Source organism: Pongo pygmaeus, chromosome 21, assembly GCF_028885625.2.
Source record: "Pongo pygmaeus isolate AG05252 chromosome 21, NHGRI_mPonPyg2-v2.0_pri, whole genome shotgun sequence".
NCBI classification, from domain to species: domain Eukaryota; kingdom Metazoa; phylum Chordata; class Mammalia; order Primates; family Hominidae; genus Pongo; species Pongo pygmaeus.
Genome location: NC_072394.2, coordinates 51,561,400 through 51,588,392, shown reverse-complemented (window position 1 = coordinate 51,588,392; position 26,993 = coordinate 51,561,400). Strand labels below are relative to the sequence as shown.

The window sequence follows — 26,993 nt, the reverse complement described above, 5'->3', positions numbered from 1 at the left end:
TCTAAATTCTGCCTTCAATTTCTGACCCAGCTATACCTGGTCAGAGTCTGCTGATTGTCACCTCATATCCACTCTCCCCTTCTCCAATACTAATAGAACCCTACGTGTTTAGCTGGACACACTGCCATGTGGAATAAAAAGAACATTTCCCTGCCTCTCTTAAATAAAGGATGGCCATGTGATAAACTTCTAGCCAGTGAGATATGAGCAGAAGTGGTGTGGGTACTTCAGGAAGGACCCTTAAACAAAGCTGACTCAGGTGGGAAGTCTGCTTTTTTCTCTTTTTGTTCTTTCCCTCCTCTTCTCCAGAATGTTTGTGGGATGGCTGGTACTCCAGCAGTCATCTTATACCATGAGGCCACCCTCTCTGGCTAAGTATGGTGAAGCAGACAGATAAAAGGAGCCTGGATCTCTGATGTCCTTAAGGGCCACCATAGCAGCCTTAGACTGTCTGCTTTTGGATTTCCTTGAGAGAGAAATACATAGTTAAGCATGTTACTTTGTATTTATTTTTTTTCTTTCTCTACCTTTTTTTTTTTTAAGAGACAGGGTCTCACTGTGTTGACCAGGCTGGTCTGGAACTCCAAATGATCCTCCCACCTTAGCCTCCCAAAGTGCTGGGATAACGGGCATGAGCCACCATGCCCAGCCCATTTTTTATTTCCTGTTAAAGGAAGGCAAAGTTAACCAATGTATAGACTCAACTTATTATTTACCAGGCCTGAGCTGGAGGGTGATATTCATGGGTAAGCACAAACTGGCAAACATCATGAAAGATACAAATAGGGGCAAGGGCAGAAATTAACTTGGGACCTGTTTAGATAGTGCAGTTGCTAAAGGCCTCTTTGAGGAAGAGATGTTTTACCAAGTCTGAGGGATGAAAAACAGACATGAGAATTTCAAGCAGAAGGCACCATGGTGAAAAGAGCTGAAGGTGTTCAAGGGACTGAAAATACATTGTGTGACTCAGGGGAACTGGCAGAAGATGAGATCAGCAAGGGAGGCCAGAGACTGGGTCAGGCCATGGTGCAGAACAGGAAACCTGGAATGATTTAGGCAGGAGAGAGATAAGACTTGATTTATGTTTTAAAAAGATTACTTTAGCTGCTGTGGGCAGAATACACTGGAGGGAGGTGGGGTGGCGACAGTAGAAATGAGAAGATCAAACATGTCAGTTAATAAGTGAGTGCTGTAACTTCAACTCTTAAGTTGAACTTACTAAGTTAACTAATCATTTAGAAGTTGGAATATGATTGTGTATGTGTTTATGTGTGTAAAAGACTGGAAAGAAACACATAAAGATTTGTCAATGATTGTGATGATGGTGCTGTGGTTATATGGGAGAACGTCCTTTATTTTTCAAAGAGATTCGGTTAAGGTCTCATGATGGCTACCAATTACTTTCAAAATGGTTCACAAAAATATATACATAAATAAAACAAGTAAGATTCCATCCCAAGATGGCCAAATAGGAACAGCTCCAGTCTGCAGCTCCCAGCGTGATTGACGCAGAAGACGGTGATTTCTGCATTTCCATCTGAGGTACCTGGTTCATCTCACTGGGACTGGTTGGACAGTGGGTGCAGCCCACGTCGGGTGAGCTGAAGCAGGGCGGGGCATCGCTTTACCCGGGAAGTATAAGGGGTCGGAGGATTTCCCATTCCTAGCCAAGGGAAGCCATGACAGACTGTACCTGGAAAATCGGGACATTCCCGCCCAAATACTGTGCTTCTCCAATGGTCTTAGCAAATGGCACACCAGGAGATTATATCCTGTGCCTGGCTCGGCAGGTCTCATGCCCACGGAGCCTTGCTCACTGCTGGCTCAGCAGTCTGAGATCGACCTGCGAGACAGCAGCCTGGCAGGGTGAGGGGTGTCTGCCATTGCTGAGGCTTGAGTAGGTAAACAAAGCGCCGGCAAAGCTCGAACTGGGCGGAGCCCACCACAGCTCTGCAAGGGCTGCTGCCTCTATAGACCCTACCTCTGGGGGCAGGGCATAGCTGAACAAAAGGCAGCAGAAACTTCTGCAGACTTAAATGTCCCTGTCTGACAGCTCTGAAGAGAGCAGTGGTTCTCCCAGCACGGTGTTTGAGCTCTGAGAACAGCCTGCCTCCTCAAGTGGGACCCTGACCCCCATGTAGCCTAACTGGGAGATACCTCCCAGAAAGGGCCGACTGACACCTCATACAGGTGGGTGCCCCTCTGGGACGAAGCTTCCAGAGGAAGGATCAGGCAGCAATATTTGCTGTTCTGCAATATCTGCTGTTCTGCGCCTCTGCACCCAGGCAAACAGGGTCTGGAGTGGACCTCCAGCAAACTCCCACAGACCTGCAGCTGAGGGACCTGACTGTTAGAAGGAAAGCTAACAAACAGAAAGGAATAGCATCAACATCAACAAATAAAATGACATCCACACCAAAACCCCATCTGTAGGTCACCAGCATCAAAGACCAAAGATAGATAAAACCACAAAGATGGGGAGAAACCAGAGCAGAAAAGCTGAAAATTCTAAAAACCAGAGCGCCTCTTTTCCTCCAAAGGATTGCAGCTCCTCCCCAGCAACAGAACAAAGCTGGACAGAAATGACTTTGACGAGCTGACAGAAGTAGGCTTCAGAAAGTCGGTAATAACAAACTTCTCCAGGTTAAAGGAGGATGTTCGAACCCATCGCAAGGAAGCTAAGAACCTTGAGAAAAGATTAGACGAATGGCTAGCTAGAATACACAGTGTAGAGAAGACCTTAAATGACCTGGTGGAGCTGAAAACCATGGCATGAGAACTACATGACGCATGCACAAGCTTCAATAGCCGATTCGATCAAGTGGAAGAAAGGGTATCAGTGACTGAAGATCAAATTAATGAAATAAAGTGAGAAGAGAAGTTTAATGAAAAAAGAATAAAAAGAAACGAACAAAGCCTCCAAGAAATATGGGACTATGTGAAAAGACCAAATCTACATTTGATTGGTGTACCTGAAAGTGACAGGGACAATGGAACCAAGTTGGAAAACACTCTTCAGGATATTATCCAGGAGAACTTCCCCAACCTAGCAAGGCAGGCCAACTTTCAAATTCAGGAAATACAGAGAACACCACAAAGATACTCCTAGAGAAGAGCAACCCCAAGACATATAATTGTCAGATTCACCAAGGTTGAAATGAAGGAAAAAATGTTAAGGGCAGCCAGAGAGAAAGGTCGGGTTACCCACTATGGGAAGCCCATCAGACTAATAGCGGATCTCTCAGCAGAAACTCTACAAGCCAGAAGAGAGTGAGGGCCAATATTCAACATTCTTAAAGAAAAGAACTTTCAACCCAGAATTTCATATCCAGCTAAACTAAGCTTCATAAGTGAAGGAGAAATAAAATCCTTTACAGACAAGCAAATGCTGAGAGATTTTGTCACCACCAGGCCTGCCTTACAAGAGCTCCTGAAGGAAGCACTAAACATAGAAAGGAACAAATGGTACAAGCCACTGCAAAACCATGCCAAATTGTAAAGACCATCAATGCTAGGAGGAAACTGCATCAACTAATGGGCAAAATAACCAGCTAACATCATAATGACAGGATCAAATTCACACATAACAATATTAACCTTAAATGTAATGGGGCTAAATGCCCCAACTAAAAGACACAGACTGGCAAACTGGATAAAGAGTCAAGACCTCAGTGTGCTATATTCAGGAGACCCATCTCACGTGCAGAGACACACATAGGCTCAAAATATAGGGATGGAGGAAGATCTACCAAGCAAATGGAAAGCAAAAAAAAAACAGGGGTTGCAATCCTAGTCTCTGATAAAACAGACTTTAAACCAACAAAGATCAAAAGAGACAAAGAAGGCCATTACATAATGGTAAAGGGATCAATTCAACAAGAAGAGCTAACTATCCTAAATATATAGGCACCCAATACAGGAGCACCTAGATTCATAAAGCAAGTCCTTAGAGACCTACAAAGAGACTTAGACTCCCACACAATAATGATGGCAGACTTTAACACCCCACTGTCAATATTAGACAGATCAACAAGACAGAAGGTTAACAAGCATATCCACAATCTGAACTTAGCTCTGCACCAAGCAGACCTAATAGACATCTACAGAACTCTCCACCCCAAATCAACAGAATATACATTCTTCTCAGCACCACATCGCACTTATTCCAAAATTGACCACATAGCTGGAAGTAAAGCACTCCTCAGCAAATGCAAAAGAACAGAAATCACAACAAACTCTCTCTCAGACCACAGTGCAATCAAATTAGAACTTAAGATTAAGAAACTCACTCAAAACCGCACAACTACATGGAAACTGAACAACCTGCTCCTGAATGACTACTGGGTACATAACGAAATTAAGGCAGAAATAAAGATGTTCTTTGAAACCAATGAGAACAAAGACACAACATACCAGAGTCTCTGGGACACATTTAAAGCAGTGTGTAGAGGGAAATTTATAGCACTAAATGCCCACAAAAGAAAGCAGGAAAGATCTAAAATTGACACACTAACATCACCATTAAAAGAACTAGAGAAGCAAGAACAAACAAATTCAAAAGCTAACAGAAGGCAAGAAATAGCTAAGATCAGAGCAGAACTGAAGGAGATAGAGACACAAAAAACCCTTCAAAAAAAATCAATGAATCCAGGAGCTGTTTTTTTAAAAAAGATCAACAAAATTGATAGACTGCTAGCAAGACTAATAAAGAAGAAAATAAAGAAAGAATAATCAAATAGACACAATAAAAAATGATAAAGGGGATATCACCACCGATCCCACAGAAATACAAACTACCCTCAGAAAATACTATAAACACCTCTACGCAAATAAACTAGAAAATCTAGAAGCAATGGATAAATTCCTGGACACATACACCCCCCAAGACTAAACCAGGAAGAAGTTGAATCCCTGAATAGACCAATAACAGGCTCTGAAATTGAGGCAATAATTAATAGTCTACCAACCAAAAAAGGTCCAGGACCAGAGGGATTCAAAGCCGAATCCTATCAGAGGTACAAAGAGGAGCTGGTACCATTCCTTCTGAAACTATTCCAATCAATAGAAAAAGAGGGAATCCTCCCTAACTCATTTTATGAGGCAAGCATCATCCTCATACCAAAGCCTGGCAGAGACACAATAAAAAAAGAGAATTTTAGACGAATATCCCTGATGAACATCAATGTGAAAATCCTCAATAAAATACTGGCAAACCAAATCCAGCAGCACATCAAAAAGCTTATCCACCACGATCAAGTCGGCTTCATCCCTGGGATGCAAGGCTGGTTCAACATATGCAAATCAATAAACGTAATCCATCACATAAACAGAACCAATGACAAAAACCACATGATTGTCTCAATAGATGCAGAAAAGGCCTTCAAAAAAATTCAACAGCCCTTCATGCTAAAAACTCTCAATAAACTAGGTACTGACCGAACGTATCTCAAAATAATAAGAGCTATTTATGACAAACTCACAGCCAATTATCATACTGAATGGGCAAAAACTGGAAGCATTCCTTTTGAAAACTGGCACAAGATAGGGATGCTGTCTCTCACCACTCCCATTCAACATAGTGTTGGAAGTTCTGGCCAGGGCAATCAGGCAAGAGAAAGAAATAAAGGGTATTCAATCAGAAAAAGAGGAAGTCAAATTGTCCCTGTTTGCAGATGACATGATTGTATGTTTAGAAAACCCCATTATCTCAGCCCAAAATCTCCTTAAGCTGATAAGCAACTTCAGCAATGTCTCGGGATATAAAATCAATGTGCAAAAATCACAAGCATTACTTTACACCAATAAGAGACAAACTGAGAGCCAAATCATGAGTGAACTCCCATTCACAATTGCTACAAAGAGAATAAAATACCTAGGAATCCAACTTACAAGGGATGTGAAGTACCTCTTCTTCAAGGAGAACTATAAACCACTGTTAAACGAAATAAAAGAGGACACAAACAAATGGAAGAACATTCCATGCTCATGGATAGGAAGAATCAATATCATGAAAATGGCCATACTGCCCAAGGTAATTTATAGATTCAATGCCATCCCCATCAAGCTACCAATGACTTTCTTCACAGAATTGGAAAAAACTACTTTAAAGTTCACATGGAACCAAAAAAGAGCCCACATTGCCAAGACAATCCTAAGCAAAAAGAACAAATCTGGAGGCATCACACTACCTGATTTCAAACTAGGCTACAGTAACCAAAACAGCATGGTATTGGTACCAAAACAGAGAGATAGACCAATGGAACAGCACAGAGCCCTCAGAAATAACACCACACATCTACAACTATCTGATCTTTGACAAACCTGACAAAAACAAGAAATGGGGAAAGGATTTCCTATTTAATAAATGGTGCTAGGAAAACTGGCTAGCCATATGTAGAAAGCTGAAACTGGATCCCTTCCTTATACCTTAGACAAAAATTAATTCAAGATGCATTAAAGACTTAAATGTTAGACCCAAAACCATAAAAACCCTAGAAGAAAACCTAGGTAATACCATTCAGGACATAGGCATGGGCAAGGACTTCATGACTAAAACACCAAAAGCAATGGCAGCAAAAGCCAAAATAGACAAATGGGATCTAATTAAACTAAAGAGCTTCTGCACAGCAAAAGAAACTACCATCAGAGCAAACAGGCAACCTACATACAGAATGGGTGAAAAATTTTGCAATCTACCCATCTGAAAAAGGGCTAATATCCAGAATCTACAAAGAACTTAAACAAATTTACAAGAAAAAAACAAGCAACCCCATCAAAAAGTGGGCAAAGAATATGAACAGACACTTCTCAAAAGAAGACATTTATGTAAGCCAACGGACACATGAAAAAATGCTCATCATCACTGGTCGTAAGAGAAATGCAAATCCAAACCACAATGAGATACCATCTCACACCAGTTAGAATGGCGATCGTTAAAAAGTCAGGAAACAACAGATGCTGGAGAGGATGTGGAGAAATAGGAACGCTTTTACACTGTTGGTGGGAATGTAAACTAGTCCAACCATTGTGGAAGACAGTGTGGTGATTCCTTAAGGATCTAGAACTAGAAATAGCATTTGACACAGTGATCCCATTACTGGGTATATACCCAAAGGATTATACATCATGATACTATAAAGACACATGCACACGTATGTTTATTGCGGCACTATTCACAGTAGCAAAAACTTGGAACCAACCCAAATGTCCATCAATTATAGACTGGAATAAGAAAATGTGGCACATATACACCATGGAATACTATGCATCATAAGAAAGGATGAGGTCATGTCCTTTGCAGGGACATGGATGAAGCTGGAAACCATCATTCTGAGCAAACTATCACAAGGACAGAAAACCAAACACCACATGTTTTCACTCATAGGTGGGTACTGAACAATGAGAACACCTGGACACAGGGCGGGGAATATCACACACAGGGGAGCCTGTTGTGGGGTGGGGCGCAGGGGGAGGGATAGCATTAGGAGTAATACCTAATGTAAATGACGAGTTAATGGATGCAGCAAACCAACATGGCACATGTATACCTATGTAACAAACCTGCACGTTGTGCACACATACCCTAGAACTTAAAGTATAAGAAAATAACAAAAAATAAAATAAAATACCTAAAAAAAAAATAAAACAAATAAGACAAACAGTAATTTTTTGGTATGCTGAAATTTTTCATATAATATATAGTTGGAAAAATATGCACCAATGGTGATTTCCTCAGGCAGTAATTTTTTGTTGTTGTTGTTGAGATGGAGTCTCACTCTGTCACCCAGGCTGGAGTGCAGTGGCACAATCTTGGCTCACTGCAAGCTCCGCCTCCCAGGTTCACGCCATTCTCCTGCCTCAGCCTCCCGAGTAGCTGGGACTACAGGCACCCACCACCACGCCCGGTTAATTTTTTGTATTTTTAGTAGAGACGGGGTTTCACCATGTTAGCCAGGATGGTCTCAATCTCCTGACCTCGTGATCCACCCGCCTCAGCCTCCCAAAGTGCTGGGATTACAGGCATGGGCCACTGCGCCAGGCCATCTCAGGCAGTAATTTTACGAGTGATTTTTACATTCTTACTTTATACTTTTCTGTATTTTCTAAATTGGTTTTATTATTTTCATTAGAAAAGGGGGGAAAAAAGGCTGCATCAGCCACACAAAGGTATTAAAGTTTTCTGTCCCTCTGTGCACAGACACACACACATATGCTCATTTACAGATTGCCTGGCTCAATCAGGCTCAGCTACAAATGCCAGCATCAGCCTTTTGTAAACAGGCATTTCCTTTTTAGGAATCAGTCCCAGGTTCCCAGAGAAAATATGGCTTTAATAGAATCCCTGCTAGTTAACGGCAGCCACACTCACAGCTCGATGCCGTGTTCAATGATTTCTTTTTGTTGCTTGATGACCTCAAATTGCTCAGGGTCATCCTGAACAGTTGTCTGGGTCCCTGAGGACACTGTGGACTCCATGGACGTCACACTACACCGTCTCGCCATGTCAAGGCCTTTCCCATCCCCTATTTCCTGATCCGTGAGCCTCTCCTGACCTGCAGAGAAACAAAAGTAAAGGAAGCCAAATAAGCAAGTGGGACACAGACACAGCCGAGCTAGGTCTGGCTGTACGGCTCCCTTTCCCAGACCTGTAATAGCAACAAGTCAATACTATAAGGATTATAAGCATGAAACCTTAGTATCATTCAGATACTTTACTTAAAAACTTGTTTCCTCATGAAACTTCATGAGCTAATTCTTTTTTTTTTTTTTTTTTTTGAGATGGAGTCTCTCACTGTCACCCTGGCTGGAGTGCAGTGGCACGATCTCGGCTCACTGCAACCTCCACCTCACAGGTTCAAGCTATTCTCCTGCCTCAGCCTCCAGAGCACCTGGGATTACAGGCGCCTGCCACCACACCCGGCTAATTTTTTGTATTTTTAGTAGAGACAGGGTTTCACTATGTTGGCCAAGCTGGTCTTGAACACCTGACCTCGTGATCCACCACCCTCGACCTCCCAAAGTGCTGGGGTTACAGGCATGCTCCACCGTGCCCAGCCTTGATGAGCTAATTCTAAAATTCACATGAAAGAGTAAAAAAGGCAAAAAAAGATCAAGACAACTTAAAGAACAATGAATAGGAGGACTTGCCCTACAAGATACCAAAAACAAGTGTGGTACTGGTGTTAAAACAGACAAATAAACAGAACAGAATAGAAAATCCAGAAAGAAGGCCAGGCACAGTGGCTCACGTCTGTAATCCCAGAGCTTTGGGAGGCCGAGGTGGGAGGATCGCTTGAGCCCAGGAGTTTCAGGCTGCAGTGAGCTATGATCGCACCACTGTACTCCAGCCCGGGTAATGGAAAGAGACTCTGTCTCTTTAAAAAAATTAAAACTCCAGAAACAGACTTACATAGGAAAATGTGGTATATCATAAAGGTGATGCTTTGAATCAGTGAGGGAATGAACAACTACTAAAAAGGCACTGGAGCAACTGGCTCTGTATTTGAAAACAATGAAATTACAGCATAACTTCACACAACTCCAGATGCATTAAAAAGCAGAACTTTCAAAATGATATAGGTATTTAGCAAACTAAAAAGGCTTTTTCAATTCTAAGACAACTATACTAAGACAACTGTTCCCAGGAGTTGCAGGAGACTATTATCAATGGAGGTGGGTGTGGCAGCAATGCTGTCTCACCGAGGCTGGTCTGGTGGTTGGGATTCACATACAGGTCTTTGCTCCACTCCACCATGCACTTGAGAATGGACACGAGGCACTCCAGGCCTTTCTTCCTGAGGCTGAGCTCCTAAGGGACGAAGTCACACAGGAAAGAGACTTAACAGAAAAATGAAGAGAACAGACATCTACGAGGCTTTCTGGGACCCCAGTGAGGCTAAGAGATAAATCACTGACAGTCAGTGCTATTAAGGATGAAACAAACCCAGAGCTAAGAAGTGACAAGTATCAAGGATACATTGCAAAACCCTGGACATCTCTAAAGGTGCTCATTATAAACACCCCAGCAGCAAAAATATGGGATATGTGTTTTCCTAAAATGAACAATGTTATTTGGATTTTCAAAAAGAAGTTTTCATTCATTGCTCGTGTGATTAAAAAAAAATTTTTTAATTTTTATATTTTTAAAAAAATTACAAGGTCTTGGCCAGGCGCTGTGGCTCACGCCTGTAATCCCAGCACTTTGGGAGGCCGAGGTGGGTAGACCACCTGAGGTAAGGAGTTCAAGACCAGCCTGGACAATATGGTGAAACCCCGTCTCAAATCAGCCGGGTGTGGTGGCAGGCACCTGTAATCCCTGCCACTCGGGAGGCTGAAGCAGGAGAATCACTTGAACCTGGGAGGCAGAGGTTGCAGTGAGCTGAGATCGTGCCACTGCACTCCAGCCTGGGTGACAGAGTGAGATTCTGTCTCAAAAAAAAAAAAAAAAAAAAAAAAATCACACTCAAATAACAAATAACAAGGTCTTAACCAGTGACTAAAAAAAAGGAGAAAAAACCTTGAATTATGCTGTAAGTGACTCTGGATACAACGCATCCCCTAAATACCCACAAATGCATTCAATTTTAAGGCTCACCCTTTAAGTAAATAAAAATACTGATTTTCAAAAATAAATAGCATTCTTAAATAACAAGTTGAATATGAGTTGCAGATCATCTGAAAAAACTGCAAGTATTTTAGATTCAAAACAGCATCTCGGACAGCATAGATCTCTGTGATTCTAATGACAACTATGACCATCTTTTAGGAAAAATGCCCATATACCAAAATTCTACACATAATTCCAGGGAGCTTGGAGACCCTCTGACCAGTTCATTCAGAAACCTACAGTTAAGCATCCAATTTTCTTTGTAGGCACTCTAATGAGGTATTCTGCTACTAGCCAATCTCCTTTGCCTCTACTGCAGACTGGGATCCTGTTTTCCACGCTATCTTTGGAAGGGTGACTGAGAATGAATTTGCTTCCTATGGGTCTCAGCTCAAAGGTCACCTTCTAAGGGATACTACCCTAATGACCCCATTAAGAATTACAGCACCCCACCTCCAGCACTTCCTCTCTGCCGTCCCTGCTTTATTCTTCTCTGCAGCCCTTATGATCATCTGAACTGACTTCCTTAATGTCGTTTCATGACGGCAAGAAGTGTGTGAATATGCACGCCTGTTTCGTTCACTGCTGGGAGTGTGTGAATATGCACGCCTGTTTCGTTCACTGCTGGGAGTGTGTGAATATGCACGCCTGTTTCGTTCACTGCTGGGAGTGTGTGAATATGCACGCCTGTTTCGTTCACTGCTGGGAGTGTGTGAATATGCACGCCTGTTTCGTTCACTGCTGGGAGTGTGTGAATATGCACGCCTGTTTCGTTCACTGCTGGGAGTGTGTGAATATGCACGCCTGTTTCGTTCACTGCTGGGAGTGTGTGAATATGCACGCCTGTTTCGTTCACTGCTGGGAGTGTGTGAATATGCACGCCTGTTTCGTTCACTGCTGTGTGTGTGAATATGCACGCCTGTTTCGTTCACTGCTGTGTGTGTATATGCACGCCTGTTTCGTTCACTGCTGTGTGTGTGAATATGCACGCCTGTTTCGTTCACTGCTGTGTGTGTGAATATGCACGCCTGTTTCGTTCACTGCTGTGTGTGAATATGCACGCCTGTTTCGTTCACTGCTGTGTGTGTGTGAATATGCACGCCTGTTTCGTTCACTGCTGTGTGTGTATATGCACGCCTGTTTCGTTCACTGCTGTGTGTGTGAATATGCACGCCTGTTTCGTTCACTGCTGTGTGTGAATATGCACGCCTGTTTCGTTCACTGCTGTGTGTGAATATGCACGCCTGTTTCGTTCACTGCTGTGTGTGAATATGCACGCCTGTTTCGTTCACTGCTGTGAGTGTGTGAATATGCACGCCTGTTTCGTTCACTGTGTGTGAATATGCACGCCTGTTTCGTTCACTGCTGTGTGTGAATATGCACGCCTGTTTCGTTCACTGCTGTGTGTGAATATGCACGCCTGTTTCGTTCACTGCTGTGAGTGTGTGAATATGCACGCCTGTTTCGTTCACTGCTGTGAGTGTGTGAATATGCACGCCTGTTTCGTTCACTGCTGTGAGTGTGTGAATATGCACGCCTGTTTCGTTCACTGCTGTGTGTGAATATGCACGCCTGTTTCGTTCACTGCTGTGAGTGTGTGAATATGCACGCCTGTTTCGTTCACTGCTGTGTGAGAATATGCACGCCTGTTTCGTTCACTGCTGTGAGTGTGTGAATATGCACGCCTGTTTCGTTCACTGCTGTGTGTGAATATGCACGCCTGTTTCGTTCACTGCTGTGTGTGTGTGAATATGCACGCCTGTTTCGTTCACTGCTGTGTGTGTGTGAATATGCACGCCTGTTTCGTTCACTGCTGTGTGTGAATATGCACGCCTGTTTCGTTCACTGCTGTGTGTGAATATGCACGCCTGTTTCGTTCACTGCTGTGAGTGTGTGAATATGCACGCCTGTTTCGTTCACTGCTGTGTGTGTGAATATGCACGCCTGTTTCGTTCACTGCTGTGAGTGTGTGAATATGCACGCCTGTTTCGTTCACTGCTGTGTGTGAATATGCACGCCTGTTTCGTTCACTGCTGTGAGTGAATATGCACGCCTGTTTCGTTCACTGCTGTGTGTGAATATGCACGCCTGTTTCGTTCACTGCTGTGTGTGAATATGCACGCCTGTTTCGTTCACTGCTGTGTGTGAATATGCACGCCTGTTTCGTTCACTGCTGTGTGTGAATATGCACGCCTGTTTCGTTCACTGCTGTGTGTGAATATGCACGCCTGTTTCGTTCACTGCTGTAAGTGTGTGAATATGCACGCCTGTTTTGTTCGCTGCTGTATCAAGGACAGTGCCTGGCATGCGGTGGCACTCAATGAATGTTTATTGGAATGAATAAACTTTAATATAATTGAGTGTCCACACTGTTTTTACCTGCAGAGGTGTCATTCCCAGCTCATGTCCACTTCTTCCCTGAGCAATTTTGGATAAATCATTTACAAGGCGCTCGAAAATGTTAGCAGCATTTAAATCACAGTCGTAGTTGACATAAATATCCACAACACACTGGGCATCTTGGAAAATAACATACAAGTATCAGAAATTCTGATCAAATAGCAGTTAGGTTTTCTTATCAAACAAGATGTTTGCCAACAAATTTCCCCGGTGAACTACAGACTCCAGTGGCCGCATCTCACTCGGGAAACACATGTTAGAAGTACTAGGAAGCTGGAAGACAGGAGGTTGTTTTCAGGCCTGCTTCTGAGCAAATTGAAATCTCAGGCAGTTCATTCCACCCATCCAAGCCTCGCTTTTCTTATCAAGGAAGACGCTAACAATTGCCTGACCCACCTCTTAAAGTTGTGTCACTCTTACAAAATTACATTTGATGCCAGACAAGCAGGATGCTTACTTTGAGGCCACACAATTGTATAGTGTAAGGTAAATCCACATTTACCGCAGCACCCAATCAAAAATTGGCAGCATCAGTATCTTAGGTCCTGTGATTAGAAGTACTCAGCTTGTAGGTAATGTAACCAAGTGTCCCAGTTTGACGAGATTAGGGGGTTTCTGGGACATGAGACTTTTAGTGCTAAAACCAGGAAGTCCTTGGCAAACCAGCCTGAGTTGGTCATCCTCTAAAAAAGGAGAGGTGGGGCAGGACTAGGTTAGAATTAGCCTTTTATTTCCAATCCTTCTTTAAAACTCTAAAAGTTTTAAAAGTCTTAATCTGAGCTGTGGCAAATTAAAGCATCAAAAGTCCAGTGGATGAGTGTCCCCAGGTGGAAATACCTGCACAGATCCTCGTCAGAGTCTGAATGACCATCCATCTGTGCTCAAAAGAACTTGTTGATGTTTCTAAAATGTTCAGGAAAATCTCTTTGAAAAAGACCTATATGACATAAAGACAAAGGAGGACACTAATTAACCGTTTCAACCAGGGCTCAAAACCTCCAAAGTCTTCAAGCAGCCAAACTGATCGTGCAGTAAGTAAAGCACCCTGGGCAGAAGAAGAGTGGAGTGCCCACCTCGCTGGGCAGCACTGGGACCCTGGCCTTGGTGAGGATGGCTGGCAGGGTGGGGCCCATCAGGGAGCTGCCAAGTGGAAATGCAGGACCCATGCTGTGACTTTTTGGAGAAACCAGAAATCTGGATTTTCATGTAAAATAGGATTTCTCAATTTGGCAACTAATCTAAATGATTTCAAACAATTTACAGACCAAACAGATATGTTTACGGGGCTGAGCCCAGCACACAGACCATATCCTTTGGTTAAAATGAAAGGCACATAAGATCTGGGGGCAGTAACTCTTTTTTTTTTTTTTTTTTTTTGAGATGGAGTCTCGCTCTGTTGCCCAGGCTGGAGTGCAGTGGCGCAATCTGGGCTCACTGCAAGCTCCACCTCCCTGATTCATGCCATTCTCCTGCTTCAGCCTCCCGAGTAGCTGGGACTACAGGCACCCGCCACCACTCCTGGCTAATTTTTTGTGTTTTTAGTAGAGACGGGGTTTCACCGTGTTAGCCAGGATGGTCTCGATCTCCTGACCTCATGATCCGCCGGCCTCAGCCTCCCAAAGTGCTGGGATTACAGGCGTGAGCCACGGCGCCCAGCCTGGGGGCAGTAACTTTTTATAAAAAGATATTCTCTTACTCATTCAAAAAGTTCTGATTTACTGGGGTGCCAGCCGATGAATATGCCATTTACCCTCCCTGCCCCTGCACACTCCCGAGTTCCGGGATGGTAAGATATGAAACATTTTCATGAACCATTTTCCTAATGCTTAGTGTAATATTAGCAGCATTCTCAATATTGAGTATTATTATTAATGACTAATAATAATAGTAAATAATCAAATGAAAAAACTTTGGAATCCGTACCTCTATCTGCATTTTCAAGTGCATTTTAAAGTTTGAAAGAAGAGTAAGAAAAATGGCAAGAGAGAGCTCAAAGACATCAGGCACTGAAGAGACGCCGTTTTTGGACAAGGCCACACAGAGATATTGCTTGATTGCATTGATGAACATCTCGTGAGTCCTGAATACGGGGCCAGCATTTTGCAACACAGAGAGGAGCAGCTGCAGGGAAACCACCTTGGAACGCAGTTCATGGGATCTGGCAAAGAAAATGAAAAACCACAACAGTGCTAAAAGAAAAAATGTCAAACAGTATGTTTCTTGAGAAGGCCTTGCTTTGCTCCTTTACCAATGAGCAGAATTTTAAAGAATTAATAGCACCTAAATGTCAGGAGAATGAGGGCAGATGGCATGAGTTGGGTCCTTCTGGAATTGCAGGCCCTTTGAGAACAAGAGCTGCCAACTCCTCTTTGTCTCTCTCCATCACAAAGTAGAGAATACAGCAGGAGCAAAGTGTCAACTGATTCTGGAGAGCGAGTTCTGCAACTGTACCGCAAGAATCAACGACTTTACATCACTTGTGGGAGGCTGAGACACCTGGCTCACCCTGCCTTCACACACCATGAAGATGGTGCTCTTTACCCACCTACCTCACAGCCCTCCCTCCCCACTGTCCATCCCCGAGTTCAGGTATGGTAAGAAATAGTACATTTTCATGAACTACTTTCTTAACACTTATTTTTATTTTATTTATTTTTTTATTTTTTTGAGACAGAGTTTCGCTCTTTTTGTCCAGGCTGGAGTGCAATGGCACAAATCTCGGATCACTGCAACCTCCACCTCCTGGGTTCAAGCGACTCTCCTGCCTCAGCCTCCCGAGTAGCTGGGATTACAGGCACCTGCCACCATGCCCGGCTAATTTTTTGTATTTTTAGTAGAGATGGGGTTTCACCACGTTGGCCAGGATGGTCTCGATCTCTTGACCTCAGGATCCGCCCGCCTCGGCCTCCCAAAGTGCTGGGATTACAGGCGTGAGCCACCGCGCCCGGCCTATTTTTATTTTTAAAAATTTATTGCTGCTCTGTTGCCCAGGCTAGAGTTCAGTGACATGATCTCGGCTCACTGCAACTTCTGCCTCTTGGGTTCAAGAGATTCTCTTGCCTCAGCTTCCCAAGTGGCTGGGATTACAGGCATGTACCAGCATACCCGGCTAATTTTTGTATTTTTAGTAGAAGTGGGGTTTCATCTTGTTGGCCAGGCTGGTCTCGAACTCCTGGCCTCAAATGATCCACCCGCCTCGGCCTCCCAGAGTGCTGGGATTATAGGCATGAGCCACCGCACCCGGCCTATTTTCCTAATACCTATCATAGTATTAGCAGCATTCTCAATAGATGAATTGAGGATTATTATTAATGACTAATGACAGGAACAATCGTGATAATTTATGAAGTACAAGGCCCCATGCTCAGGACAACACCGATATTTCATTTAATCAATACTGTAAGATGATTTTCCATATTCCCATTTTTCAGATGAGGCTTGGCAAGTCATATAGCCAAGGAACTGCTCTCAAGTGGAGGATACAAGATCTAAATGCAGCTCTTTTTGGCTCTGAAGCCTCTGCTTTCTTCACTCCACAGCACTGACATCCTTGTAGTAGTTTGTTTACTACAAAGCAATGTTTGGCTTCCCTGTGTCGAATCTGGGGCTTACATCTGTCTCGACGAAGCAGAGGTTTGCAACAGAACAGGGAACTGAGGTTTACAGGCATCCTGTCCCTCCACATCCCACATCAAGAGATTCAATCCACTAGCTAGTAAAAATGTGTTTTTTATGTGTTCAATAAACAGACTGTTTTTTAGCATTCATATGCCAAGAAAAGCAAAACTGGGCAAAATCTTGGCTGGTGGGGATACAGAGACAATTCAACATGAAAGGACTCTAGAGACTGCATGAGTCTGAAAAGTTGTAAAACCGTTCCTGCACTTACACTGACAAAGAGACATGACACTGAAACTTCTTGGAACAAGGGAAGTGTGAAACACAGTACCATGTGCTGCTGGATCATTGGATAGAAGATGGCCAAGAACTGCTGTCTGCTTACTTTGGGTCTGGAGGGCCTTCACCAAGGGGTTTCATGGACAGTTTGCACAGGGAGCGGAACACAAGGAAGGCATCCTTCTGCAGAACGTGGGAGAACCTGGCAGCCACTTGATGTCCTTGTGCATCCGATTCCTAGGATTAGAAACAAACATTAGCTGGGTGTGGTGGCATGCACCTGTAGTCCCAGCTACTCCGGAGGCTGATGCAGGAGGATCCATTGATCCGAGGAGATCAAGGCTGCAGTAAGCCATGATGGCATCGCTGCACTCCAATCTGGGGAACATAGTGAGACCGTATCTCAAAAAATAAAAAGGGAGAGGGCAAAACAAAAGCTAACTCTTACCAAAAATAAGAAATGTAATTATCTCATGGAAATTCAAATTCTTCTATTTAATAGAGAGATGAGGGATGTGGCGGAGGGGAGGATATGACAAAATAGGAGCTATGGAGGAGCCATTACAGCAATTCTACAACCTTCTTCCTTGTTCTTCAGAGTTGGTATGGGTGGTTTAAAATGAAAAATGATCAAAAGTTAAGCTGTAAAAAACCCAAAACTAATACAGTTAATTATATTAGCTTGGGTAAGAAAGGTATTTCTAAGAATACTATTGTAAACCAGGTGCAATGAATGGCTCACGCCTGTAATCCCAACACTTTGGGAGGCCAAGGCGGGCAGATCAGTTCAGGTCAGGAGTTCCAGACCAACTTGGCCAACATGGTGAAACCTCATCTCTGCTAATCCCAGCTTCTTAGGAGGCTAAGACAGGAGAATCGCTTGAACCTGGGAGGTAAAGGTTGCAGTGAGCCAAGATCACAGCACTACACTCCAGCCTGGGTGACCAAAAAAAAAAAAAAAAAGTAAAAAAAAGAATACTATTGCAACTATTGCATGATAAATGGGTAACAAAGGATAGGTATTACAAAATAAACTTTTTTCACCTAAAAAAAGGTAAATTACATTTAAAAGCAAAACATAAAAATAAAATTTTTTGGCCAGGCGCGGTGGCTCACGCCTGTAATCCCAGCACTTTGGGAGGCTGAGGCGGGCGGATCACGAGGTCAGGAGATCGAGACCATCCTGGCTAACATGGTGAAACCCCGTCTCTACTAAAAATACAAAAAATTAGCCAGGTATGGTGGCGGGCACCTGTAGTCCCAGCTACTCGAGAGGCTGAGGCAGGAGAATGGCATGAACCCGGGAGGCGGAGCTTGCAGTGAGCCCAGATTGCGCCACTGCACTCCAGCCTGGGCAACAGAGTGAGACTCCATCTCAAAAAAATAAAATAAAAATTTAAAAAACATATAATAAAGATTAATATCCCCCACATACAAAAGTTCTTATAATTCATCAAGGAAATATGAAAACCTTCCTCCCAAATGAAAAAAACATGGATAAGCAATGTACCAATAAATGCAAATGATAAAGAAATCTAAATGACCTTATTACTCATCATTAGAGTAGGAGCTTTCTCCTATCAGACTAGCAAAGATTTGAATAAAGGCTGCTGCCTAGTTTTAATGAGGGAATGGGAAAATGGGTATTGAGAGATTAAAGGTGGACAGGTATTCAAGTAGTACCTTCCCAGAAGACTGACTTGGTGTTAAATATCAAAAGCCTTAAAACTTCCAACTCCCACTCTCTTTCATTCATTTACTTATGAGACATGATCTTGCTACATTTATTTATTTATGAGACGGGGTCTCGCTATCTTCCCCTGGCTGGACTTCTGGGCTCAAGCGATCCTCCAGCCTCAGCCTCCTGAGTAGCTGGGAATACAGAAGCATGCTATTACACTCAGCTAAAACTTCCAACTCTTGAACCATCAATACTACTTGCAGGAATTTATTCCTAAGAAAGAATTAAGAGTTATCTATAAGGATACTCATTATAGAACCATTTCCTATGATAAAACTGGAATAATCTAAAAACCCAATAGGGAATTGGTTAATAGATTACAGTGATCCATACAGAATTTCACATGGCCATTAAAAATTTTTGTTAGCTCTACATATACTGATAGGGGAAGATGCCCATCATATAGTGTTGAGTAAACAAAGCAAATTGCAGCTTAGCATATAACACGAGTCCCTTGTATAGATTTAAACGTGTCCTCAAGGGGGGAAAAAAACATTATTCTGGTTGGATACAGTGGCTCAAGCCTGTAAACCCAGCACTTTGGGAAGCTGAGGTGGGCAGATTGCTTGAGCCTAGTTCAAGATCACCCTGGGCAATATAGTGAGACCATGTCTCTACAAATAATAAAAAATTAGCCAGGTATGGTGGTGCATGCCTGTAGTCCCAGATACTCAGGGGGCTGAAGTGGCAGGATCATTTGAGCCCAGGAAGTGAAGGCTGCAGTGAGTCGAGATCACACCACTGCACTCTAGCCTAGGTGAGAGTGAGACTCTGTCTCAAACAAACAACAAGAACAACAAATCCTTATTCTTTTTAGGTATAAAGCACAGATATACACGTAGCATATGGATATCCAGTTTATTGCTGGCATTACAACTTAATGGGGGATGATGATTAGGAAAAAATGTCTACAAAGTTTTCTTCGAGGAAGGGGCAATAACGAAAAAGATTGAGAAACACTGGTAAAAAGACAAAGAAAGTGGGGCCTAGAGGGACACTCACATCATATTACTTCCTATTTTGAATGTTTATATTTAATTTTAAAGCAACTTTTAAGAGAACAGTAAGGCTATTTAAAAATATAATGTGGCAGACATATCTATGGGCCTGAGAGAATGTTCATAATATAAATTGTTTAAAAAGCAGGCTGCAACACAGGATACATACTGTATAATTTTATTTAAGTGGAAAAATACATGAGATGGAGAAAAATCTAGAAGGATATAAGTAAGATATTAACAAGGGCAATCTATGGGTTATGGATGGCTTTCAATACAGTCATACTGACTTTTCAATACAGAGAAGGAAAGACAGGTAACTATTTTATTTTTCTATAATGAATGTATACTATTTTGAGAGGGAAGAAAAGTGGCAAGAAATTTAAGTATTAGAAGTCTCAGTAAACAGGGTTTAATAATGAGGTTATATACCTAGCAACATTAGCACATAAGAACTGAACCTGCTAATACAAAGAATATCAGCCCAGGACTATGTGACTAATAAATAAACAGGGCTTGCTTATTTTAGTTGCTTCTTTTGAGAAAAGATTTAATTCTGCATCTTTTGAAAAAGTAAAAATGACAATGAGTCCACAGAGGATGATCACCAACATACCAGATTATCTGCTGACGACAAGGACTGCCTGTCATCGGCTATCCCGTTGGTCTGTGAGTTTTCATCAACTCCTGGGGGAAGAGCACATTCCTGGCACTCCAGTTCACCTAGAACTCTCTCAGGTTCTGTCAGACCATGCTTTTCCGCTGCTTCTTAAAACACAAGTACAAAGTCATAGCCAAATTAGTATTGTACTTACCCTAAAGGGCTGCCTGACACCAAAAAGAAGTTATCTGTGAACCTCCTAGCTGTTGCTTTTTCCCCTTTTCCTGTGCCACCAGCCAATGACTGACATAATCCTGGAAAAGCCTTGGCCAAAGTGATGCTTAAGCTTTACGAGTGTTTGTTATCCACAGCCCCACTGCCAGGGCCACAGCAATATATAATTCTCTCCAGATCAATGGTGCCTCCAGAACTGTGTAATGCAGCAGCCCTGCCCACCCCCATTCACTTTTGAAAAAGATTAGAAGCAGCTAAACATGAAAGGTACAGATTTTTTAAAAGTACTATTAATAAAGGAATTACAGAAGAGCCAGTCATGACAGAAAACCTTAGTCACAGAGAAAAAATGTAAACCTGAGCTTCTTGGCAGCCATATGAAAAAAGGGGAATAATTAAAATAAAGAATTAAATAGATTTCATCATTTAATGAAGGAAAGCATATCTGATGATCAGCAGAGCAATGAAACTCTAAGAAAAATTTATAATGTGGTTCTTTATATAGATAAGGGACATGAAACAATGAGAACAATTTTCAATAATATCTTTACAAAGCATATTTCATTCAATAAATATTTATCAAGTGCCTATTATGTACCAGGCTCTGCAGTAGCGGCTGGAGGACATAAAGTAAACAAGACAAACATCGATTATGTGATGACTTCTTGTATAGACCCCAGAAACAAGTCTAAAGGTATGAAATAAAATTTTTCTATTTTACAGGCATTTCTATAAGAAGTTAAATAAATAATAGAATATGTATATAGCTTTGTGGTACCTTAACAAAAAGATAGGGCTTAGAAAAGTGGCTTTCAAATCTTGACCTCTGTAAGAAATTAATTTATAAAATTGCATCCCAGTATAGACACGGGCACATAGGTAACTGAAACACATTTCATGAAACAATACTTAACATTATATGTGATACAGTCAGATCATTTGTACTCTGTTTCATTTTACTATCTTTCATTTAAAAAAAAGCTGATGAAAACCCATTAAGATTTTGATTTCTGGACAAATTCATAGTTTATTGGCATTGGAACAAAGTGTTCAACATACACCCACTGACCTGAGATTTTGGGCAGAAACAAAGAAAAAAGATCATCTAATAGTCATTCTGAGCCATACAAGTTTAATTCCACTGAAACCACACCATGAGGCACTTATGAATGAAGCCTAACAAAATAAAGCTTCCCTGTACACCTGATACCTGCTGACATGTGGACTGTCCCCTTGACACATCAATGGCTGGCCATGAAAACTCAGCTCCAATCGACACGGATCTCAGGGCTCCAAAACACTCCTAGAAAAACCTGGCCATCCCCTAATCTACAAGGCTTATGGAATGGCCCTCGGCATCTCTATGTGGAGCATCTAAGCCTAACACAGTCAGACTATGTGTCTTTTTTTTGAGATGGAGTCTCACTCTGTCACCCAGGCTGAAGTGCAGTGGTATGTTCTCAGCTCACTGCAACCTCCACCATCCAGGTTCAAGCAATTCTCCCACCTCAGCCTCCCGAATAGCTGGGACTACAGGCACGCGCCACCATGCCCGGCTACTTTTTGTATTTTTAGTAGACGGGTTTCACCATATTGGCCAGGCTGGTCTCGAACTCCTGACCTCGTGATCCACCCACCTTGGCCTCCCAAAGTGCTGGGATTACAGGCGTGAGCCACCGCGCCTGGCCCAGACTATGTTTTTTAAACCCAACCCAAATGAGACTAAAATCAGTCAGTAAAAACAAGTCATTTTTGAATCCCATATAAAAGATGGGCAGACGTGGGAAGATTCAGTTTCCATGAGCTCCACGAGTTCTTAGGGCAGGGAAGAGGAAACTACACCACTAAAATATTTTGCTGAGGACTTCTTGGAGGAATGAGGGAAGAGGAAAGGCTGGGCTGTCCTTGGTTCTTACCTTTAATGGCAGATGTGACTACATCTTCCAAGATGTCCTTCACCACCTCCTGGGCTCCGTCATCAGTCCCTACACACACATCCAAACATACAAAACACACGTGGGCATTTTCAGGAAAAACAAAGGAAGAGAGGAAAAGGAGATTACAGGGAGTTACATTTCAGAAGGCAAAGGGTGCAAATAAGTTCTCCCCAAGGCCAAATCTGATTGTGCCAATGGAGGACAATTTCCTTGAAATCTGGAAACTTAGGCAGCATCTGTTCTGCTTTTGAGGTTCCCTTTGTAGAACACTAAAACCCCACTGGCTTATACTACTCTCTTCCTTCCTAAGTCCCAGTGGCTCGGCCCAGGGCCCTCCCCACTACCCCCAACTTGGAGGCAGGAGCTTGATTTTATCCAGCTAGGGTTCCTGGCAGAACACATGGAGCTTTCTCTTGTGCCTTAGCCTCGGGGACCAACGAGCCTTGGTAAATGACATGCCTTCTGCTGCTTCGCCTTCCCACACTGTAAACCCAGAATCTGGCATGAGATTTCCAATGTGATAGTTAAGGATTTACTAAACTTTTATGAAATTATTCTGTAAAATGTTAACTGTTTAAGTAGAAGAGGTTCAGTATCTGTTACTCCCCCCACCTAGAAAACTAGTTCTGGGAAAGAGCTTATATAAAGTAAACAGTTCTTGACCAGATGTTTAGAAGTAAACATTACTTTTTTTTTTTTTTTTTTTAAAGACAGAGTTTTGCTCTCTTGCCCAGGCTGGAGTGCAATGGCACCATCTCAGCTTACTGCAACCTCCGCCTCCTTGGTTCAAGCAATCCTCCCGCCTCCTCACCACGCCCGGCTAATTTTTGTAGTTTTAGTAGAGATGAGGTTTCTCTATGTTGCCTAGGCTGGTCTTGAACTCCTGAGTTCAAGTGATCCACCCACCTTGGCATCGCAAAGTGCTGGGATTACAAGCGTGAGCCATTGTACCTGGCCTAACATTACTCATTTATAAAACAACACGTTGACCAAAAAACCCATCACCTTAAAAAAGCAAAACCAAAATAATCCTTTGACTGTGTATTAATGAGAATTTTCAACCCAGCCACCATTTTTATGAGTTCTATGCTTGATCTATAAGGTCCTGGAGGGCAGTGCTAAGTATTTTCATTTCCACTGGGCACTTAACACCCTGGAACTATCTATGTGGCAAAGTAAATTCGTGTGGGAAATACTGATGTTATAAGCTTTTCCTAGAAGGCAAAGGGAACTTGAAATTAGAAAACCCCAGAAACAGTCACAATAGCTAAACTCACTTCTTCATCTAAAAAGGATGATTTAGACTAGACCACTGTTACTCAAACTTTAGTCATTCTCAAACCACCTTCATAACTTTTGCCACATTCATGCACCACTATAATATTATATGTTATTATGTATTTGAAATATACTGTTATGCACCACATAACAACGTTTTGTCAATAAGGAACCACATACACAATAGTGGTCCAGGAAGATTACAAATGGAGCTGAAAAATTCCTATCGCCTAGTGACATCATAGCCGTCATTATGTCACAGCACAACTTATTACTTATATTTGTGGTGATGCTGGTGTGAACAAACCTACTGTGCTACCAGTCATATAAAAGAATAGCACATGCAATTCTGTATAGTACATAATAATTGGTAATAAACCACTATGTTATTAGTTTATTATTTATTTATTTTTTATTTATTATTTGAGATGGAGTTTCACTCTTGTTGCCCAGGCTGGCGTGCAATGGAGCAATCCCAGCTCACTACAGCCTCCGCCTCCCAGGTTCAAGCAATTCTCCTGCCTCAACCTCCTGAGTAGCTGGGATTACAGGTGTGAGCCACCGTGCCCAGCTAGTTTATGTATTTATTATAATATACTTCTTCTTTTTTTTGATAGAGTCTCACTCTGTTGCCCAGGTTGGAGTGCAGTGACACGATCTTGGCTCACTGCAACCTCCGCCTCCCAGGTTCAAGCGATTCTCCTGCCTCAGCCTCCTGAGTAACTGGGATTATAGGCATCTGCCACCACACCCAGCTAATTTTTGTATTTTTAGTAGAAACAGGCTTTTGCCATGTTGGCCAGGCTGGCCTCGAACTCCTGACCTCAAGTGATCTGCCTGCCTCAGCCTCCCAAGGTGTTGGGATTACAGGTGTGAGCCACCGTGCTCAGCCTATACCATACTCTTTATTGTCATTGCCTTCTAATTATTTAAAAAAGAAAAAGTTAACTGTAAAAAAGTCTCAGGCAGGTTCAGGAGGCATTCCGGAAGAAAGTATTGTTATTATAGGAGATACCAACTCCATGTGTGTTATTGCCCCTGAAGACCTTCCAGGTGACAAGATGTGGAGGTGGAAGAAAGTGATATGAATGATCCTGACCCTGTGTAGGCCTAGGCTAATCTGTGTGTTTTGTGGCTTAGTTTTTAACAAAAATATTTTTAAAGTTTTAAAAACCTAAAAATTTAAGAAATAGAAAAAAAATGTATAGAATAAGAATATAAAGAAAAAATATTTTTGTGCATCTGTACCATGTGTTTGTTTTAAACTAGGTGCTATTACAAGAGCCAAACAGTTAAAAAAAATTGTTTATAAAGTAAAAATGTTACAGTAAGCTAAAATTAATTTATTATTGAATAAAGAAAATTATTATTATTATTATTATATTTTGAGACGGAGTCTCGCTCTGTCGCCAGGCTCGAGTGCAGTGGCACAATCTTGGCTCACTGCAACCTCCGTCTCCTGGGTTCAAGCGATTCTCCTGCCTCAGCCTCCTGAGTGGCTGGGACTACAGGTGTGCGCCACCATGCCCAGCTAATTTTTGTATTTTTAGTAGAGATGGGGTTTCATTATGTTGGCCAGGATGGTCTCGATCTCTTGACCTCGTGATCCGCCTGCCTCGGCCTCCCAAAATGCTGGGATTACAGGCATGAGCCACCGCGCCCGGCCAGAAAATTAATTTTATAGGCTGGGCACAGTCGCTCATGCCTGTAATCCCAGCACTTTGGGAGGCCAAGGCAGGTGGATCACCTGAGGTCAGGAGTTCGAGACCAGCCTGGTCAACAAGAGAAACCCAGTCTATACCAAAAATACAAAAATCAGCCAGGTGTGGTAGCGGGCACCTGTAATCCCAGCTACTCGGGAGGCTGAGGCAGGAGAATCACTTGAACCTGGGAGGTGGAGGTTGCAGTGAGCGGAGATCGTGCCATTGCACTCCAGCATAGGCGACAGGAGCAAAACTCCGTCTCAAAAAAAAAAGAAAATTATTTTTATAAATTTAGGGTAGCCTAAGTGTACAGTGTTTATAAGGCCTGCAGTGGCATATGGTCATGTCCCAGGCCTTCACATTCACTCACTGTTCACTCACCGACTCACTAGAGTAACTTTCAGTCCTGCAAGCTCCATCCATGGTAAGTGCCCTATACAGGTATATCAGTTTTTATCTTTTGTACTGCATTGTGACTGTACTTTTTCAAATACTTACCATTGTGTTACCAATGCGTACAGTATTCAATACAGTAACATGGTATACAGGTTTATAGCCTAGGAGCAATAGGCTATACCATATGGCCCATACCAACAAGCTACACATATAGTATGTAGTAGGCTATACCATCTAGGTTTGTGTAAGTATACCCATGATATTCTTTCGCACAACAGTGAAACTGCCTATGACTCATTTCTCAGAACGTATCCCTGTTGTTAAGCAATGAATGACTGCAAGTATTTACTAGTGCTCTTTAACTCACCTTAAGCAATAAAATTCACAAAATAACAGTTTTCATACGTTAGTTATATTTTCTGAATGCATATTAAAATAAATAACCATTAAAATATAAAACGTTCTGGTGGGGCATGGTGGCTCATGCCTGCCTGTAATCCCAGGACTTTGGGAGGCTGAGGTGGGGAGGATCACTTGAACTCAGGAGTTTGAGACTAGCTTGGACAACACAGCAAAACCCCATCTCTACAAAAAGTATAAAAATTAGCAGGGCGCACCTGTAGTCCCAGCTCCTCGGGAGGCTGAGTCAGGAAGATCACTTGAGCCTGAGAGGCAGAGGTTGCAGTGATTTGAGATTGCACCACTGCACTCCAGCCTGGGTGACAGAGTGAGACCCTGTCTCAAAATGGAAGGAAGGAGGGAAGGAGGGAAAGAGGGAGGGAGGGAAGGAAGGAGGGAGGGAAGGAGGGAAGGAAGGAGGGAGGGAGGGAGGGAAGGAGGGAGGGAAAGAGGGAGGGAGGAAAGGAAGGAAGGAAGGAGGGAGGGAGGAAAGGAAGGAGGGAGGGAGTGAGGGAGGGAAGGAGAAAGGGAGGAAGGAGGGAAGGAAGGAAAGGGAGGGAGGGAAGAAAGAAGGGAAGGAGGGAAGGAGGGAGGGAGGGAGGGAAGGAGAGAAGGAAGGAGGAAAAGAAGAAGGGAAGGAAGGAGGGAGGGAGGGAAGGAGGGAAGAAAGGAGGGAGGGAGGGAAGGAGGGAAGAAAGGAGGGAGGGAGGGAAGGAGGGAGGGAGGGAAGGAGGGAGGGAGGGAAGGAGGGAGGGAAGGAAGGAGGGAGAGTGGGAGGGAGGGAAGGAGGGAGAGAGGGAGGG

General features: G+C 42.8%; 1 protein-coding gene across 3 annotated transcripts in view; it reads right to left on the bottom strand.

Moving 5' to 3' along the window:
* The window catches only part of ARFGEF2 (ADP ribosylation factor guanine nucleotide exchange factor 2), a 115,005-nt gene that overhangs the window by 50,977 nt on the left and 37,035 nt on the right, over positions 1–26,993 (bottom strand). For 2 of the 3 annotated variants that reach the window (XM_054467454.2, XM_063659320.1), the window contains 8 exons: positions 22,394–22,462; positions 20,259–20,410; positions 17,010–17,140; positions 14,930–15,164; positions 13,844–13,943; positions 12,986–13,125; positions 9,700–9,808; positions 8,369–8,552 (listed from right to left, as the gene is read on the bottom strand). In XM_054467454.2, coding sequence (XP_054323429.1) covers positions 8,369–8,552; positions 9,700–9,808; positions 12,986–13,125; positions 13,844–13,943; positions 14,930–15,164; positions 17,010–17,140; positions 20,259–20,410; positions 22,394–22,462 — 1,120 coding nt within the window. The remainder of the gene's footprint in view (positions 1–8,368; positions 8,553–9,699; positions 9,809–12,985; positions 13,126–13,843; positions 13,944–14,929; positions 15,165–17,009; positions 17,141–20,258; positions 20,411–22,393; positions 22,463–26,993) is intronic. The other variant, XM_054467455.2, reaches the window with a different exon arrangement.